At 39.0% G+C, this 17,853-nt stretch overlaps 2 protein-coding genes and 1 non-coding gene across 4 annotated transcripts; all 3 read right to left on the bottom strand.

The window, feature by feature from the left end:
• Positions 1–565: 565 nt before the first annotated feature.
• Positions 566–7,015, bottom strand: pabir2 (PABIR family member 2). Of its 2 annotated transcripts, XM_088009776.1 has the most exons (11): positions 6,679–7,015; positions 5,973–6,134; positions 5,757–5,835; positions 5,624–5,677; positions 5,271–5,314; positions 5,130–5,184; positions 4,651–4,746; positions 4,427–4,512; positions 3,514–3,578; positions 3,135–3,231; positions 566–2,096 (listed from the first exon to the last, which is right to left on the bottom strand). In XM_088009776.1, the coding sequence occupies exons 2-11, from the start codon at positions 6,095–6,097 to the stop codon at positions 1,958–1,960; spliced, it is 840 nt and encodes a 279-aa protein (XP_087865902.1). In that variant the 5' UTR covers positions 6,098–6,134; positions 6,679–7,015; the 3' UTR covers positions 566–1,957. The 2 variants fall into 2 exon arrangements, with proteins under 2 accessions (XP_087865902.1, XP_014842373.1); XM_014986887.2 differs by having other exon boundaries at positions 5,973–7,014.
• On the bottom strand, positions 4,849–4,999 carry LOC148157151 (small nucleolar RNA U109). Its single transcript, XR_015764527.1, has one exon. It is a non-coding gene; the product is annotated as a small nucleolar RNA U109 (small nucleolar RNA).
• A 1,197-nt stretch (positions 7,016–8,212) lies between the features above and the next one.
• Positions 8,213–17,301, bottom strand: hprt1 (hypoxanthine phosphoribosyltransferase 1). Its single transcript, XM_014986889.2, has 9 exons — positions 17,080–17,301; positions 13,565–13,671; positions 12,341–12,524; positions 11,398–11,463; positions 10,652–10,669; positions 10,483–10,565; positions 10,351–10,397; positions 9,258–9,334; positions 8,213–9,143 (listed from the first exon to the last, which is right to left on the bottom strand). Exons 1-9 carry the CDS (start codon positions 17,104–17,106, stop codon positions 9,096–9,098), a joined length of 657 nt encoding a protein of 218 aa, XP_014842375.1. The 5' UTR covers positions 17,107–17,301; the 3' UTR covers positions 8,213–9,095.
• Positions 17,302–17,853: the final 552 nt, after the last annotated feature.

Raw genomic sequence — 17,853 nt, forward strand, 5'->3', positions numbered from 1 at the left:
ACCTCATAACCTCTGAAATACCAGGCTTTGAATAAAAACCTGGTATTTTAATAAACTATAAATGAGTCGTCATTTGGTCTTTTAGCAGATTAATGACCCAAAAATATTAACACAGAAAAAGGTTTCCATAGAAACAATAACAAGTCTTCTTTGGATCTATACTGTATTAATAAAAATAAAAACCCCAGCTGCAGATGTTATGGGAGGACAATCCAGGAAAATAAAAACAAAACATCCATTTCATGCATTAACAGTGTCAACTGTTTCATCCTGGACAGGTTACTGCAAAATATCTCTGCTGTCTGGATATGAAGCAGTTAGCATGTTGACAGGTCACAGACCAACAGTCTTCAGTCAGAGGTTTCTTCCAAGCCAATGGAAGACTGACCGCTACAGGAAATCCTTCCTCCCCACAGTGACTCTTGATTTGAGTTGCCTTTCAATTCCTTTTGCTATATAATTCAATCAATGTGGCCAGCGATCAAAGGCGGCGTTGCACAATAAACACCAAGAAAAAAAAAAGATAAATTAATTCCCAGAAAAGAACAGAGTAAAAACAAAGTCATTCAGTAGAAGATCTGAAACCAAGCCTTTCTTTAAATTAAAAGGGAACACTTACATGAAATGATTTACAATCAATTCATTTTGTACATGAACATTTAAGGCGGCAGAGCAATGGAGGTTGAGGAAGCGTAAACACAGGAGAGTACGGACCGGACCCAGGAGAACCCAACAATTACATTTTGGTGCAAAATATCACAGTGCAGGCTTGAATCTCTGCATTTTGTTTTTCCTCAGAACAAAAAGAAAAAAAAGCTTTTACATCTTTCCTGCTCAAGACTCAGACACAGGCTGGGCTTCCTGTGCAACGCACCTAAAACATGACAGCAACAGCAGTCTCTTCATCCCAATCGGATGGTTGTCTTCCTTTTAGCAGTCAGTTTTATCCGATTTAAGAGAAAACCTATAAACATTCAATTATATATATATATATGTATATATATACATATATTTTGTCTATAAATCTTTATAAATAAACACTTTGCCTGAAGAATGGGGGGTAATCTTTAACACTTTCCATATCTACAAAAACCACAAGATACACAGGAACCTCTTAGTGTTGAAAGACTACCAGAAATCAACAGGTTTCGTTCACGATTTCCTGCTAGGTGCATATCGCTCGCTCCATCTGGGTTGTTATGGTCGCAGCAAATAAGAACTAAAAATCTGCCCATCCCCCCCCCCAAAAAAAAAAAAAGAAAGAAAAAAAAAAGTCACCACAGTTCACAGTCTATAATCAAAAATATTCTGGAAATCTTCTCCAAACAGAAACAAAAGAGGAACTCTCCGTAGCTGTACCCCAGAAGGCGTGCGCTTACATTCACCTCACAGCCAAATGTAAAACTATACATATCATTACTGGATTCATATGTACATACTTACAAAACAAAGCAGGAAAACAATAAGTTAAATCTTTTCTTACACAAAAAGAAAAAAAAAATCTGCAGACTGTGTACATACAAAGGCATACGGGACGAAGCTTTCCAGCACTACATCAGGATCAGTCTTTTTGTCCAGTACGCAGAGTCTCTCCGAGGTGATTGGGGACATGTGGGACAAAATGGCGGTAAAACCAGTAACACACCACACCACTCAGCAGCCAGGCATCACCCCAGACAGCCAAGTAGCAGCTGCCGCTCACAGTGTCTTCAGTCAGTGTCGCTCAGACGTAACCTCCGATACCCAAACGAATGCGTGGCTTTAGATTCCTCAACCTGAACCCGTCCACAGCCTCTGAGAGAGTAGCCATGACAACAGTGGTACAGAGGCAAATATGGAAACAAAACAAAACAAATAAGGTCCATGTAAACTAGAGGCGGGCCTAACTGGGATCACTTGGGTTGAGGAAGACGCCGTTTTGCCCCGAAACGCACGAGATGGTGGCCGTCGCTGCTGGTCACTTCGGAGACAAATCCTGCAGGGAGGTGAAGGGCGAGTTGCTGGACGACGAAGGGGACACGCCCTCCATCTTGCCCGGGGAGTCCGTGGAGGAGCCGATGCTGCTGAGACTCCCGTCCAGTAAATCTGGAGAATGGCTGAAAGAGAGGAAGACGACCACGTTGGCTGAAACCGAAGAAACTCCTACAGACTTGCTATGCTTTTCTACTTCCTCACAGTTCTGAAGTAGAAAGTTATTCCATCTTTAGGTGCTTTTGAGGATTATAATATATATAAAATATATGACATAAGCTGGGGGTGTCAAACTTATTTTCGTTGTGGGTCATATCAAAAATCTGAATGTTCTTAAAGGGCCGGTTGCGGCATTAAACTGTTAAAATACTAATAAATGGCTATTTGCTTCAGCAGTCATTAAGTGTTTCCTAAAATTAAATATTGATCATCTTTTCACACTAATCAGTCCCTCCAGGATTTTATGGTTTTTTAAATCAAAATCACAGATGTTATGGTGCTAATTTATAAATACTTGTAAGGAATTTGTGTGTTTTGTGCCAACGTATGAGGCTAAATGTGACATTGTATTAATCGCCATATTGATCACAGACTATATTAAACATTAATTTAAACATTTTTTACCAATTTTAAGAAAAAAAAATGCAGTAAAATCAGAAGAAGTGTGGGGCGTTGTTGATTTTGTGTGAATTTTGCAGGATTGTGAAAAACTGGAGGGACTTACTGATGTAATCTGGAGTCCGAAGGGCCACATAATAAAGCTACAGCGGGCCACGTTTGGCCCCCGGACCTCGAGTTTGACGCATGTAACATTAGCCGTTAGAGATAAACATAAAACATGTAAAGATAAAATAAATGTCAATTGAACTCACTTGTCACCAGCTTTCAAATGAGATAAAACTGGTTAAAATACATAACATGACACTATTTATTGGTCTGATTTGTTACCAGAATTTAAAATGCATAAAAAAAAAAGAGAGAATCTCAAACTTTTAGTGTAGTTTATTTCTATTTTCCTCCCTTACCAAACCTACACTACCTGAGTCAATCTGCTGATTTCAGCTCAAACTAGTTTTAATTAAAGTTTTAATCTAATCTCCTCCAACAGGAAGACGATTTTATTTATTTTTGTTTCACCAAACAGCGTGGCGTCTGTCCCTTACCAGGAGCTGAGGTCTGACAGGTTGGACGCGTCAGACGACAGCATGGTGGTGGTTCCCTGGAAGAGTCTCTTAGGCTGGCTTTCCGTCTCCATCTCCCCTGTATGTTCACAAAGATCTTTAGCTATAATGATAAAGTAGTCAACAAACCAACTACATTTAAACTCTTACAAGTCAAATCTTTTTCTAAGCAATTTTAAACTCAACGCAAAACATTTATGTTTCTCTGTATGCGTCGATAAAGTTTGCCTTCGACAGAAACGGCTTTGAAAAGATCAATGTGCTCTGACCCAAGTTGGAAATCATTGGAACTGCAGGGTCAAACTTGGATGGAAAGTTTTCTTCAAGTAAAACGGATCAGAGCACAGGAAGCGAGTCTCACCTTTGCGCTTCATCGGGCCGAGGATGCTGGCTCTGATGCAGTTGATCGGACTTTGACTCCGTCGGCTGAAGAGAGCAGAAGCGTTAAGCAGATTTCTGACTGGCGTGTCGAAGCAGACGTTTAGGAAATGTGCAGCTTCGTTTACGTTACGGTTTCCGTCAGAAGACGCGTCATTCGAGTTATGATATTTTGAGAAATTCACTTGTCAGACAAGAGCTTTCAGAAAATGTGTGTGAAGATTTTCAGAAACAAGAACCGGATGCAAAACTTGAATTTTATGCCGGATCGATTCTAATCCGTGCGGTCGAGCATTAAACTTTTAATAAAGTTTAATAACAGCGACGCTAAAGGTCGATAAATCTGCCAAATTACTCATTCTTGTTGGTCACCATCATTCAAAGCCAAAGAATATAAGACACATGATTTATTTTCGTAGTCCCAACTCCATTTCAAGTGTAAAATTAATACCGACAATTTTCTTGCAATGGAAAATGTTAAGTACAACACGAAGTCTTTATCTTTTCAGAACCAAACTACTGAAAGATCGACTTTGCTGCATCCAAATCAGCTTTTGTATATTTTATTAATAAAATGTAGCAAGTATTTTGAAAGAAAGTGACCAGAATCCTGTCCTTAGAACCGTGACTTGTTGAAAACTAGATGGCTTGCTCTGAATCACAGCAAACTTTCAAAATCCTTTCTGAGTTTTGGACGTACAATGAATAACGTTCCTTTTGCTTAAATAAAAATACTAATTTATTTGCTTGATTTTAGTAGGTTTTTTTGTTTTGTTTTGGTTTATTTGGCCAACATGACAAAAAGTTTGGACACCTCTGGATTAGAGGAAGAAAAATAAACAAAACAAAAACAGAACAGATTAACAATAGCTGCAACTCCAAAAACACATACTGACCTAAACCGGCGCGTTGGGCTGGGTATCGGGCTCGGCGTCAGACCGTTGCTGCTGACTAGTATTTGTAGCGAGGGAGAGAAACACTGCTGCTTGAGGGGGACGGGGAAAGAAACACAAAAAACACGGTGATGAGGTCACCAGAGGTCTGCTAATTGGTTAAATTTTGCGTTTTAAAAGATGAAGACAAAGAACTGTCGCGGTAGATTCTGGTAAAGACCGCACACCTTTTTTCCTATTCCTCTGGTCGGGGACGGAGCAGGCGACACGGGCACAAAGTCGATCCGCTTCGGAGACGAAGACTTCTCCATGTCGTTGTCGCTCTGCGGACACAGCAGCACCAGAGGCTGAAAGCAAGTAAATCCCCCGACGCAGAACGCCCTCCCACATCGGGGGGTACCAGGGCGTTGTAAGTTAAAAAGTCAGACTGTGGGAGTATTATACTACCGACTCAGCCTGGACTTGAAAGACCGGTGGCCCTGTTAACTCCCAAACGTTCATCTAGCACGCTTTTTACTCGTCCTCACCACATTCATACAGAGAGGACGAAAAATGGCCTGGGGCCAAAGCGTGCCTGCACCACACAAACACAGCTGCTGCTGACTCTGAGGAATGCCCCCCACCCAAAAAAAACAAAACAAAAAAAAAAAACAAGAGCAGATCCACCACAACAACAAGGGTTAAAGTTTTTTTTTTTTTTTTTTACCAGACTAAGGCTTTCCTCCCAAGAGTGGCTCATCTGCATGGCGACCTGAACTCCCCTGTGTGGACAAAAATATGTAAATCAGGTTTGTAAGCGTTTCAGGTGAGACTAATGTCTTCGTCCGGCCGCTGACGGGGGGCGTACCGCTCGTGAGCAGTTTCTCTGTTCATCAAGTCGATTCCCTCTTCCTGTAAAGACGAACAAGAAAAGCAATGACTATAAAAGTCAGTGTTCTACAACTGAAATAAAGTTGATTTTGTAAATTAAAATGCAGTCTGCAGACATCACTGCTGCCAGACTAAAAGCTTTCTAAAATAGAAGCTGAGGAATATAGGAAAAAATAAGATTAATAGTCAAAATACTCAAGTTTTCGACAATACTATGCAAATTCCATAACTTGGCGATACATTTTTCTTGAAAGAGACTTTTCTACTACTAAAAAGCAAAGTCTTCTCATTAAGGAAGTTAACAGTGGTGACATATACATGTATACTTACTTGTTTTATCTGGTGAAGCCTGGTGCTGGGCACGCGGATGGGGGATGAAGGGACCTGTAGCACAGTAAGGACATGTAGTGCTGTGGGACTCAGGCTTGCACTGCAGCAACATGACCAAGTTGCAGAAACGTACCATGTTGGGTCTGTTGACAACTGTAGTGCTGTTCCTGCGACAACGTAGGACCTCTCTCTGGAAGACTTGAGCGTTATCACTGCAATGACAAACGAAATGTGTCGGTCAGCCATCGCGCCAAAGTCGTGTTGTGTTAGAAAGAGAAAAACTCATTCAAGGAAAGATGTGTGATTTAGGTGGAGGAGGGAAAAAATAAATAGGAAACTATTGCAGAACCTCAGTCCGTTAATCATGGGTGCACTGTTTGATCTCCTCAGGTGTCCATCGCTTTGGACTAAGGCAGCTGGGATTTCCAGGTCCAGCTCCATCTTTTCTTGTGGCATGACTCCGGAGTTGTTCATTCTGCTCGACAATGCTGCCCGTCACGGATTCATGAACCTGAAATGGCGGCCCAGCTCAGTAATGCTACATTACTGACCCTCGAACTATACCCGGGTTTACATGATTGAAATTAATTTTGGCCAAAATCAAACAAACTGAGGCGACATGAGCCGAGCCAACTAGCACAATGTTAGACGACCCAGAGCGATATGCAGGGCCCCTTCCTCAACGTGACAAGTTAACAACGGTTTCTAACCATGACAGTGTTTTTATGCGCCCTTTATGCAGCTCCAATTACGCTGTTCAAATTCTGCCTGCGACTTTATGAGCAGTCAAAAACTTCCCAGATGGATGGTTAGCATGCCGTGGCTACATACTACACAATGCCCAGTAGCTGCTAGCTGCTGACCCGTTCAGTCTGCTGGTGCAAGGCGGCAGGGTCTCAGCGAAGAACCGAGTTATAACTACACTTTGCCTCCTAACACGAGCCAGGTTTAGCCAAACTAACCTAACAGTTGATTTATGTACAGCTTTAATGCTCCTGTAAATCTAATTTGGATAGCGTTAAAGGAACGACGCTGCTATGAAAAGATTATCATACCTCCTAGCTAGCGCAGCTCAGCTAGTGTTCCACTCATTTTCGCTACCCAGATGGTTGAGCTAGATAGCCGGAGAAGCTAACTAGCAACGTTAGCATTGAAGTGCCATCACTTATTCCTCTAAACGTTGTTTTCTTCCGCCAGTCTGCTAACCACTTCGGCTCGCAGAACTAACTAGACTCGGTCTACTAAGAATATTGCCCTTAGAATCAGCAGCATAATTTATATAGTTTCTGCTAGGTGTGTACCGCCAAGAATGAACCAGAGTCCCAACAGATTATTACATTGAAGCTAGGTGTTAGCACGAAACTTCACGCCCCTTTCAACGTTAGCATAGCTGTCCAATGAGACCGTTCCATTTACCGGTGTGACACCAAATACTGCAGGCTGAAAAAAGAAAAAATGTTGGTGTCCCCATTTATGTAGCTAATAATTCTACAAAAATACAATAAATCAGAATACTCTTGTCAATAGCTGGAGAATTAAAAAATTACACACATTTTATTGTTTCAAAGTTTAATTTTAAAGCAATCACTTAAGTTTTCTACGTTTAGTTTCATCTTAACTAATACCGCCAGTGTATTTTTGTTGCGAGAGACCAACATAAAGTAGCGCATTACTGTGAATTGGACGTTAGACGACACTTGGGTTTTCTTTCCCCCTTTTTAAAAGTTAAAAATCTGCAAAGTTGTATTTCGGCTCCAATGCATGCTTCATGCCACCATCAACATCATTATGGCGTGCTCAGGGTGAAATGCAGAGACTTTCTAACACCACAGGTACAAAAATTATACTCCAGTAAGAATATTATAATACATAAAAATAGAAAATAGCCGTACAAGAAATTACCCAAATAAAAGTAAAAAAGTATTTGTTTTAAAGGCTACTCAAGTACTGAGTAACTGATTGTTGCCTCGGACTTTTTTTTTTTTCTTTTGAAAGCAGAGTTCAGGTGTGTGTTTGGTCATTTTTTGGTTGAAACAAGCTTACTCTTCATTCAGTGAAGTTAACAGTGGGTCAGTACAGCACAGCAAAAACACTTCTAAAAGTAAATTTTTTTCCAAAAAGCTACTCCAGTAAATGTGACAAGTTACTACCCAATTCTGTCCACCATACATCAGGTTTTCAAAGCAGGCCAAAAAAGTTTAAAAAATAATAACCTGATAAGAGTACCTTCTTACACAAATTTGCAGTCTTATTGGTTTCTGCCAAGCTTAGATGTGACCTCTCATATGTTCATCAATGGTTATTTTGTTTTATAACCCCAACATTGTAACCCACCACAACAGTAATACTTTTTTGCAAAAAAAAAAAATGCTTGGGACCTTTGAAAATCTTCAATAATTTATCAAGAGGGCAATAAAAATTGAAGCTTTCAATAAGTTTTTTTAAGAGTCATTCATGAAGGGTATCCTGTAGCAGCCTTTGTTTCAGTTGTTTAACGGATGCCTCTGACTGAAGACATGCAGTCGTAGCATTAAGGTGCATTTTGAATATGTAATTAGAAACTATAACCCTTGAACAGAAATGCACGAGTCACAGGAGGGGAAAAAACATTTAATTGTCTGTGCGGAAACGTTCAGGACTACAGCAGAAGTGAACAAGAGCGTTTATTGTGACGTTAACCAAACAAGTACAATCTCAGACCCCGTTTAAAACCCCTTAACACTCGCCCCCAGAAGCATCTCATCATTTTTCATCTGTAAACTTAGGATGCTTCGCAGTATTTAAAGTCCCCCCATCTATTAAAAAAAATTAAAGAGAATTACAGGTAGTATATGAAGAAGAATTTTACAGTCCAACAGAGGGATATTTGATCTTTAGCATGCCGTTGGGGACAACAGCAAACAGTTAGGACTCATTACAACAAGCAACGTTTCAAAGAAAGTCTTTGCACATATGCCAAAGAAGAGTTCAGGTTTTGTTCAAGATGGACAAAAATTATAAAAAAAAAAAAAAAAACATTCCAGAAATAGTTTTGTTCTCTGTAAGAGCGCCAACCAAACGGCTGCAGAAAGTTTCTGGTGAAAGCTGAGTTGCAATAAAAAGCGACGTTTCTTTTAAAACAGGAGGCTGAAAATCTTTTGGTAGCTCAATTGTTAACATTTACGCTAGCAGCATTTCCCTGAATAAATTACTCAATTAAAAAAGACAACATTAAAAAATATCAGTGTGGGAACATAAAAGCGTCATGCTAATTTGTGGTGGGCTCGTTCCTATCTTAAGGCAATCATGTGCAGGTGCGCGGCGATGGAAACAGACCGGCAGGACCACCGCCTCAGCGAATCCTCTGGGACCCTGAGCAGGCTCAGCGTTCATTATGACACAACATGAAACAATCAGATACAAAATGAATTGCAAAGGGGGGGAAAAAAATTAACCATACATTTAAAAAAAAAAAAGTGTACTGAAGTGCCTCTCATGCCTTGTACTTCTCCTTCCCTGTTTCACTAATCACGCAGATATGCTGAAATGGAAAAACAGGACCGTAAATGTTGAAGCATATCAAACACATTTTTCCTATTTTTAAACACAAACGAAGCCACTAGGCTCCTTTTGTTTACATTTATACAATACTCACGTTCAGATCTCTGAAGTACTCGTTGTAGTCTAAAGCATATCCCACCACGAATTTGTCAGGGATCTCAAATCCTACAACTACAGCAAAAAAAAGAAAGAAGGAGAAAAACAATTTTCTCAACTGTGGCTAGTATAACAATTGACACATTATTGAAAGTTTATGATGTACAATTTAACAGGAAAAAAAAAACTTACACATTATTTAGATGAACTGATTTTAGAAAAACAGGGGAACTAAACTATTGTATCTGTTCACATTGTGGAATGTAAACCCATAACCGTCTGAGTAAACCTCAGATAGCCAGTTGAAGTGAGTTCAGGGTGTAAATGTGTGAGCTGTGCTTCCCCTCACTCGTACGTTTGTAGTTTTACAAAAGGTCTGCAAGGTTTAAGACATTTAAATAAATGAAACTGACAATAAATTATGTCAGCACAACATAAAACTGAAAATATATATTTTTTTAAATCTACAATCTTAAAGAAATCTACAATCCTCTCCTGTTTTCCAGGTTTTCCAAGGACATCCTGGCATTCCCAAGCCAGCTATGAGATTCATTTGTGACGGCAAAACTTCAGGACTTTATGTGCAACATTTCTAAACTGTAATCTAGTTTGGTTTTTTTATCTTGCTTTTGAAATAAATGGCTTCCTCTCCTCTGAGCGGCCTTTCAGTCCATGTCCGTACAGAACATCATATCAGAACATATCAGTCACCATCTTAAAAAGGCATTTTGCTTTTGTCCCTAATGACTAATAACACAGTGATCTCACTTCATCTACATTTCTAAATTTGAAGAAAGGAATTATTGAACCCTTTTTCACCTGCAGTTTTGTTCACATTACAGATCCAAGAAGCAGATCTGGCTGCTACGCTGATCTTCTTCCCTCAGCTGGGATTCAGAAACTAAATTGCGATCCAATATGGTTTACATAAGGATTGGAGCAAACTTTCATTTTTAATCACTCTGCTGTTTGGGATCTTCACTGCCAGACAATCCTTAATGTTGGGAAAATTAACTAGTCAGTGTTACGGCACTATACGACAAATCCTCACATTTCCAAACTGTAGCAGCTGAGTGAAGAAAGTCACTTACAGTCCGGTCGGTAGCCGACACTCCGCGGCGTTCTCTTCACCAGCAAACTAAGAGCAAAGCACCAATTATTAGAAAGAAGAAACTGCTGTGCAGTTTACACGTGTTGGCATTAAAAGGAAGTTGTTCGGGTACCTTGCTACTTTAACCATTTTGGGATTGTACTGTTTGAGTAGCTGCAATAACGTCTTCATTGTCTTGCCCGTGTCAATTATATCCTGAGACAAAGCATGAGAGGAGCTTATGAAAGTGGGATCAAAGAGGCCCTTTGCTTTATTACAGGATGAGAGAAGGAAGACGATACCTCCACAATTAGGACGTTCTGTGCAAAAGAGAAAAAGAGAATGTTAATATTTAATCACGTAATTTGCGTCCGTATCAATCTGTTGTGGCAATGTGATGCTACTTGCTACAAGCGGAGTCAGTGAAAATGTGTGGAAGCACACAAAAATTATATGGATGTATTAAACTAAAACATACGGCCAAGTTACACACATGACAAGTAGTTTATTTTGGTAAGAGAGATTTTAAAGTGGTGACGATTTCAAGCAAATTTGTAATTTCAAATGTAGATTTTTGAAATGCATTCTCCTCTTTCATCAGATTTACTAATTTGTGAACACTTGTGTCAGAATTATGCTATAAGCAGCACAAAGATATACTGAATAGTGATGTTAGACAAAATCAAAGTTCATAATTCTAGTCCTTTCATACAAAGGGAACGTATACGAACGTATAAGAGCTGATGGGAAAATTATACAGATGTGCAACAAAACTAAAGAAGACCCTGTAGATTTTTCTCTTCACCACAGAATTATTTGATCCTTTTCATGCGCTTTACGCAAAATAAAAATAAAATACATAAGGGTTTGTTCTGCTGATATGCTCACTTGAGAAATGTGATCAGGTATCAGGATGAAATTTGTGGTTGGATCGTGAGAAAATGTTTGAAGGCTATAAACACATGCATCGTATTGTACATTTAGAAATGGTAACAATAATCCTGGGCAGTGCCAGAAGTGCTTTTAATGCCCTCTTCTCCATACTGACCTTTCCTGTCAGAGTTGACAGATCGTCTCCTCCGATCACTTTGATTTCACCGGTCGACTGGTCGTTCTGTAAGGATGAGAAGACTGGTGAGCTAACTGAGTTACCATGATGTCACAGAAGCTGGAAGTACAAGTAAGAATCAGTGCTTGTCCAGGTTGAAACTGTTTAAAACTTTATCCAGTATGTTGATAAAACATAAATGTTGTTGCAACTCATTTAATTAAAGAGTATTGTTAAAATATATTAAATAAATTGAAGTTCCTGGGGCTGGCAAAGAGCAATCCAATCTGTTGCCTCAAAATAATGCTGAAGGGTAGGACAAGGAAATACTCATTTATAACTTTAAGTAGAATTTAATTTGAACCCGCTTTACTGTGGATCCATTTGAATACAGGGCATTAAAAAGAGGAACACAGCATAATAATAATGATACTTAAATGGCAAAAAAATGGGAAAGCTATTAACATCATCCCACAAATTGACCTTTTAATAAATCACTAAAACCATATAAAATTCTGCAGATTTGTATGAATTTCTACAATGTCAGTGTTAATGTTTTACGCTTGCTATTATCTGAATTACTTTACGACACAGAGACTGTGTAAATCCTAAATGACAAAGGTTCATTTGAATTAGTCAGTACAAGGGATCTTTGGGTTTATGTTGGAGATGTTCTATTTTTTATTTTTTATTTTTTTTTTTAGTTTTTGGGGGGGTCAAATGACTGAACATCAAATGAAAACATGTGATTTTGATTGTGAGTTTATTTCATGCTGCAATTTATTTTAATCACACAGTTTCTGTGCAGCCTCCTGGGAAACCCTGGGCGACCTTCACCAGGCCACAGATGAGCTGGAGAAACACCTCATGTACTGTTTGCAATCACGATTCGAGCTGCTACAGATGTAAATAGCGGCTAACAAAGGGTGAAGCGATACATTACACAGTAACTCTTGAGGCGAATGAAGTCCACTGTCATGGGGATGGAGCGGTCACTGTTCCTGTTCAGGGCTTTGATGTAGTCCAGCAGGTCTGCAAAAAACTTGTAACCCCCTTTAAGAACGCAAAGGGCCACGATGTGGTGGCCCCCCATTTCTTTCATGATCTCCCTCGCCAGCCTCTCCGTCCTGAGATAACGTGGGGGGGGAGACGGAAACACAGTCAGGATTATCAGCTCCGTTTTGTGCAACCGTCAGCCAAAATTCCTCTTTATTTTCCACTTGCTACAACAGGAACAGCTGTCTTATCTAAAGGGGGACAAAATCTTCTTAAGATATGAGAAACTGTATTTGTGCCTTGCAATCGTAGTCTCTCCTCTTAAGCAATGAAATGTTTTATGTTTCAACCACAAACTTCCCTGACAGAAAAGTCAGCAAGAAAAAAAAAAGATACATAGAAGATACAAGATTAAATAAGAAAATTTAAGACCTGTGATTATCAAATTAAAGGCCATCTTATTTTTTTAAATGAGACATTCTGACATTTTAAGGCCTTAATTTTAGATACACAAATGTAAGACTTTTTAAGGATGCTAATTAAGAGTAAAACAAGACAAAGTACAAATACATGGCAACATTTTTAAATTTCTAAAACTATTGAAAAAGATTTTCCTTCTGCTTCTAAATTACCCACTAACTTCTATTGGTTCGTCTTAACATCCCAACAAAATACATGAAAGTTTACGAAAGCTTCATAACAATGTATAAAAACTTTATGTGGTATGTATAAAATTACAAGGCATTTTGTATTTAAGTTTGCAGATTTACCTCTGAACATAGCTGATGAATATAAATTACAACATAGATAAGAAATACTGTAACCTGATGTTGCAAACGAGAAACTATGTGATAGACTGATGTCTATGACAGACAGGCTCTGCAGAGAAAACCAGATAAACACTCTGATCTGAATTCTTTTGATAGGTAACACAGAAATTCAGGATAAACTTGAGGAAGGAAACCAAGTGGAAGTAAGTCAAATGGTTGGCTCAAGGGGAGGTTGTCACACTGTTGGAAACAAACTTTTTAAAGATGCTCTGTGTTCTTGTTCTGTGCAAAAGGGGCTATAATCTAACCCACAATTTAAACAGAGCAGCCACCTTTAGTTGACCTTGTAATTTACCGCTTTCATCGACTAGTTTTGAGTCGTTACGAACAAGGTGACCCACCTGTCCAAGATGAGTCCGTGAGGAATATAAACCCTCTCCAAGTCGGCAGCGTAGTGCTTGGGTATACAGAAAAGATCCAAGTCGTAACCCTGCTCCTCATCGCTAATCTGGAAACAAACAAACAAAAAAACAAACCTAAGAAATGCTTCAAATCTTTGAAGTTGTTAAGCTATAAAAGATCATCCACCAGACAGAGGGCAGTAAAACCTTCTGTTTTACAACTCAGACAGTTTATCAATCACTAAATAGAGGACACGACCCATTTGTTAAAGATTAGCAAGTAACCGTGATCCACGGCGCTCAAAAAGAGGGCCTTACATTTCCAGACATCCTTCTACCTGCTCAGGGTTTACCTTTGAGGAAACACTTTGTCCCAGAGAAAAACATGTCACCAGCTCTGCCGTATTCTCTGAAAACTCCTATGATGCTTCAATCCTTTTCCAGTTACATTTTAGAAGATTGAATTTCCTGTCGGGGTCAATCGGTAGACAGAATAACTGGAATCATGTGACACTGGGAAGCGAGTGTGAGAATGATGGGATGCGGTTCTGCAAAGACGCAGCGTGGAAGTGGAAATCTTTAAAGCACATTAGCTGATGCAGCTCCTAGCAGACCAGATGGTGCATGCTAAACTACAACGGCTGCAGATCATATTTGGATTAAACCCATTCAGCTACAAAAAAATAACGACTGATTAACCCAGATGTTCTGATGGTCACATGACCTGAGATTATATCTACAATCATTGATCTGAGGTCACAAGAGCAAAAAAACTTTAAGTTTGTGGTTATACTGAGAAACTTGGTGCCATTTTAAATCTGGTGTGGCAGAGAAAAAGTCCCGTGTCTACAGATTTGAAGCAAACTTGCTGTTCAACCAGTGGTTCTGTTTTGCTTTCCAGCACTAATCACAATCTGAACTGCACTGACCATTTCTTGGAAAACAGAGAACTGGATATTTGTTTGACTTTCTTCCAGCGTGGGGCTCGTCACAGCGCCATAAATCAAATATTACCGAACGATCTCATCCCACAGGGCAGGACTTTGTGCTCTGAACATAAAACTACACGGTGCATTGCATGTCGAAAGCATTTCTGATCCATAGCATCCTAAATAGAGTTCAGCCCGAAGCAAACTTTCAAAGACAAAACGAGCCCTGATTCAACCAAAGGGGCGTACGAGTTCAAATATCTCAAGCTCAGAGCGCTACGACAGTATTAGCTGAAAATTTATGTTCATGTAAGTACACCAAGGCAGGGTTTAGCCCAGAAAACCTGCTAAGCTCGGTGCGCTAGGCAGTCATTCATGCCATGTTTTTGAGTTGAAAAATGTTTAAAGTTGACATGAAAATATCACTTGTTAGTTATACATTATTGGGAGACTGGACAATTAATACCCAAACACCAACTATAAAGTCTTATAAAAGGCAATGACTAAAAAAAAAAAAACTAAAATAAAAAACTATGCTAAGCCTGGTGGGGGCACAAGTAAAGCCTGGTGGCCCACCAGGCTTATAATACACTGTGGGAAACCCTGCAAGGATTTAATATATTCTGGTTTCAACAGTGATGATGCTGTCCGTTATGCCGTAACCGTCAGGTAAAATCGTGGTAACAAGATGCCAAAGAGAACTGCCCCTTCCCTACCTGTTGCTGGTCAGTTTGGAAAACGACGGCTTCTGAACCTTTTTTACTACAAACTGTGGCGATTTGGGGATATTTCCAGTCATGACAATATGGACAGTTACGATGTGGAAACTAAAAAGAAAAAACTTTAAGGCTTAATTAATTGTACAGGATAAACTTAATGAGACACGCATCATTCAATGGATAGTTAAAAATATTTTTAAACTGTTAATATTATGACTAATATTCAAAATACTGACTCCTTCTTGATTTTTTAAAATCATATTTTATGTTAGACAGTTTTTTGTAAATACAATAAAATTGTGATATTTTTACAGACATTAAGCTGTTTAGACAAAGACTTCACATAAACATGCTTTTTCTTTTTAACCTTTTAACCCATAGGTTTAACTTAAAGTACCTAAATATCCATTTAGATTCAGTTCAGAGTTCAACATTTTTTTCTCTAGTTGTGTCAGATGAAGTGATTTACAAAGCAGTGGTAAAAACAATAAAGATGAACTAAAAAAACACAAAAAAGATGTCCTACTTAATTAGGATTAAAAGACAGTAAAAATAAATGAATGTTAAGTAAAATGACTGGTGCATTTTACTTAGCATCCATTTATTTTCCTATTCCTATTATTACTTATTTATTATTAATTCCTATTATTATTTACCTTTTCCTGTCTGTTACAGAGCACTAGTTTTGTGTAAAGTCTGACATGCCTGTTCTGAATGTGAAAGATCTTTTTATTTTTTCGAACACAAAGAAAACAAATGTGTTGCAATAATGTGGTTTTTATGTGCAGCAATAAAAGAAAATGTATTATAAACTCATCTCGTTATCCATCGTCCCTTGCATGTATCCAATTTTCACTCAGAAAACGGCATCACGGTTCATGCAGTTAGGTCTTAATTTTGATACATTTAATGAGTAGGTTAAATAAATAAATAAAAAAAATAAAAATGACAGATTTTCTGTATTTTACCAGCCGATCAACAAACTGAGATGATCAAAGACGTCAATTAGGATCTCTGGATGACTTCTTCCAGAGATGTCTTCATAGCTTTAAGTTATGAAGACATGCCTGGGAAGTTGTTTTTCTATTGGTTTCCATGTGATGTGTGTCTAAAGGTTTCCAGGGGCATCCTGTCCAATGCCCCAGAAGTCAATGTGTTCATAGTTTTCCTCCAATCAGAAGTCAGTATGCTGGATTTTGATCAACTCGCTGACTGTTCAACATTTTTTTCTCTAGTTGTGTCGGATGAAGTGATTTACAAAGCAGTGGTAAAAACAGAAAAACAAACTTAAAAACTTAAAACTGCATTTTAACTGTTTAGAAAATATCGGAAGAATTAAAATAATCAGTATTAGATGCATTGGAGTCAGTAACCATTGTCTGGATTGTCTTTATTTAGGGTGAAAACACGAGAATGCCGCTGCACATCAATAATTACGATACCTCGGTAAATTATCCTAATTATGAACCAAAGTTCATACTTGACTATTAAATAAAGTCTTTCTGAACCACGTCCCTCTGTTACTAGGTGTAACCATATAAACAGTCTGATTAACTCTAAATAATTGTGTAATTGCACAATTACAGCTGCCGACAAGCGCAGAGACCCACACGTTTTGTTTTGTGAGATTACGCTGAACCGTATCCTATCTACGTCACCGAGCTGAACGTGGACAGCGCGTGCCTGTCCCCAGCCGCAGGCCACGCTTTTAAGGATTGAAAATGAAAGGACAGATCGTTAAATTGTACAATGCAGTACACATTGAGTGAACTCCGAGTCTCAGTACAGCGTGCTACTCCCCTGGGCTCAAACAGCGGTAACACCCGAACGCCTACCGTCTCTCATTTCACTAGAGGGAAGAACTTACCACAACACAGGAGCTCGATGTCGCCATGTCAGTGTCGGTCCCCCAGCGTTAAAATGCTAAATGTTCTACCTTGGTCTTCTGCTAGAGAAGACAACAATTTTATGCTCGGGTTAATTTCACAGTCTCGTCAGACACACATGGAGGTGAGTGAACCGTAACAGAGCTCGTGTCTTTCCGGAGCTTCTCTGTAGCTTTGCTATCCGTCCTGCGCAGGAGCCCCGCTAGCCAATCACGTGTGAAGAAAAGACTCGGCCCCGCCCCTTTGCGGCGAGGTTGGGGAGGGTTTCACGAGCTAAAGAGCGCGAGGCAGCTTTGACTTTCCAGCTGCGCGAGGTCAACAGATTTCCGAATTGTTTTCATGTGTAAAATCGTAGATGTGGTTTTAAATAAAACCACATCTTTGATTCGTCTGACCAGATTACAGAAGCCTTTTCTATAAAATCCCACTGCAAACATAATGCATAGTCGAAATGAACATATTTAAAAGATGTAAAATCAACATATTTTATAAGTAAGAAGCATTTAGAAGCAGATAAGACTCAGACCCTGTATAAGCAAGAAGCACTTACACATAGGAATACAGTTAAGTTAAAACACAAAGTATGTTATAAATTAGCATAATTACATAAACAAATTAATCGAGTCAAAACTATTTAACCATATAAGCTCGGGCAATTGTTGTGCTGTTCGTGGCTGTACCTTAACAATCAGGCCAAGTTCAATTTGTGGCAGCAACAGGTGAACATATGCTCCCAAAACAAAGGCGATAGTTTT

This window comes from Poecilia mexicana, unplaced genomic scaffold (assembly GCF_051168715.1).
Source record: "Poecilia mexicana isolate PSO_F unplaced genomic scaffold, ASM5116871v1 scaffold_10, whole genome shotgun sequence".
NCBI lineage: Eukaryota > Metazoa > Chordata > Actinopteri > Cyprinodontiformes > Poeciliidae > Poecilia > Poecilia mexicana.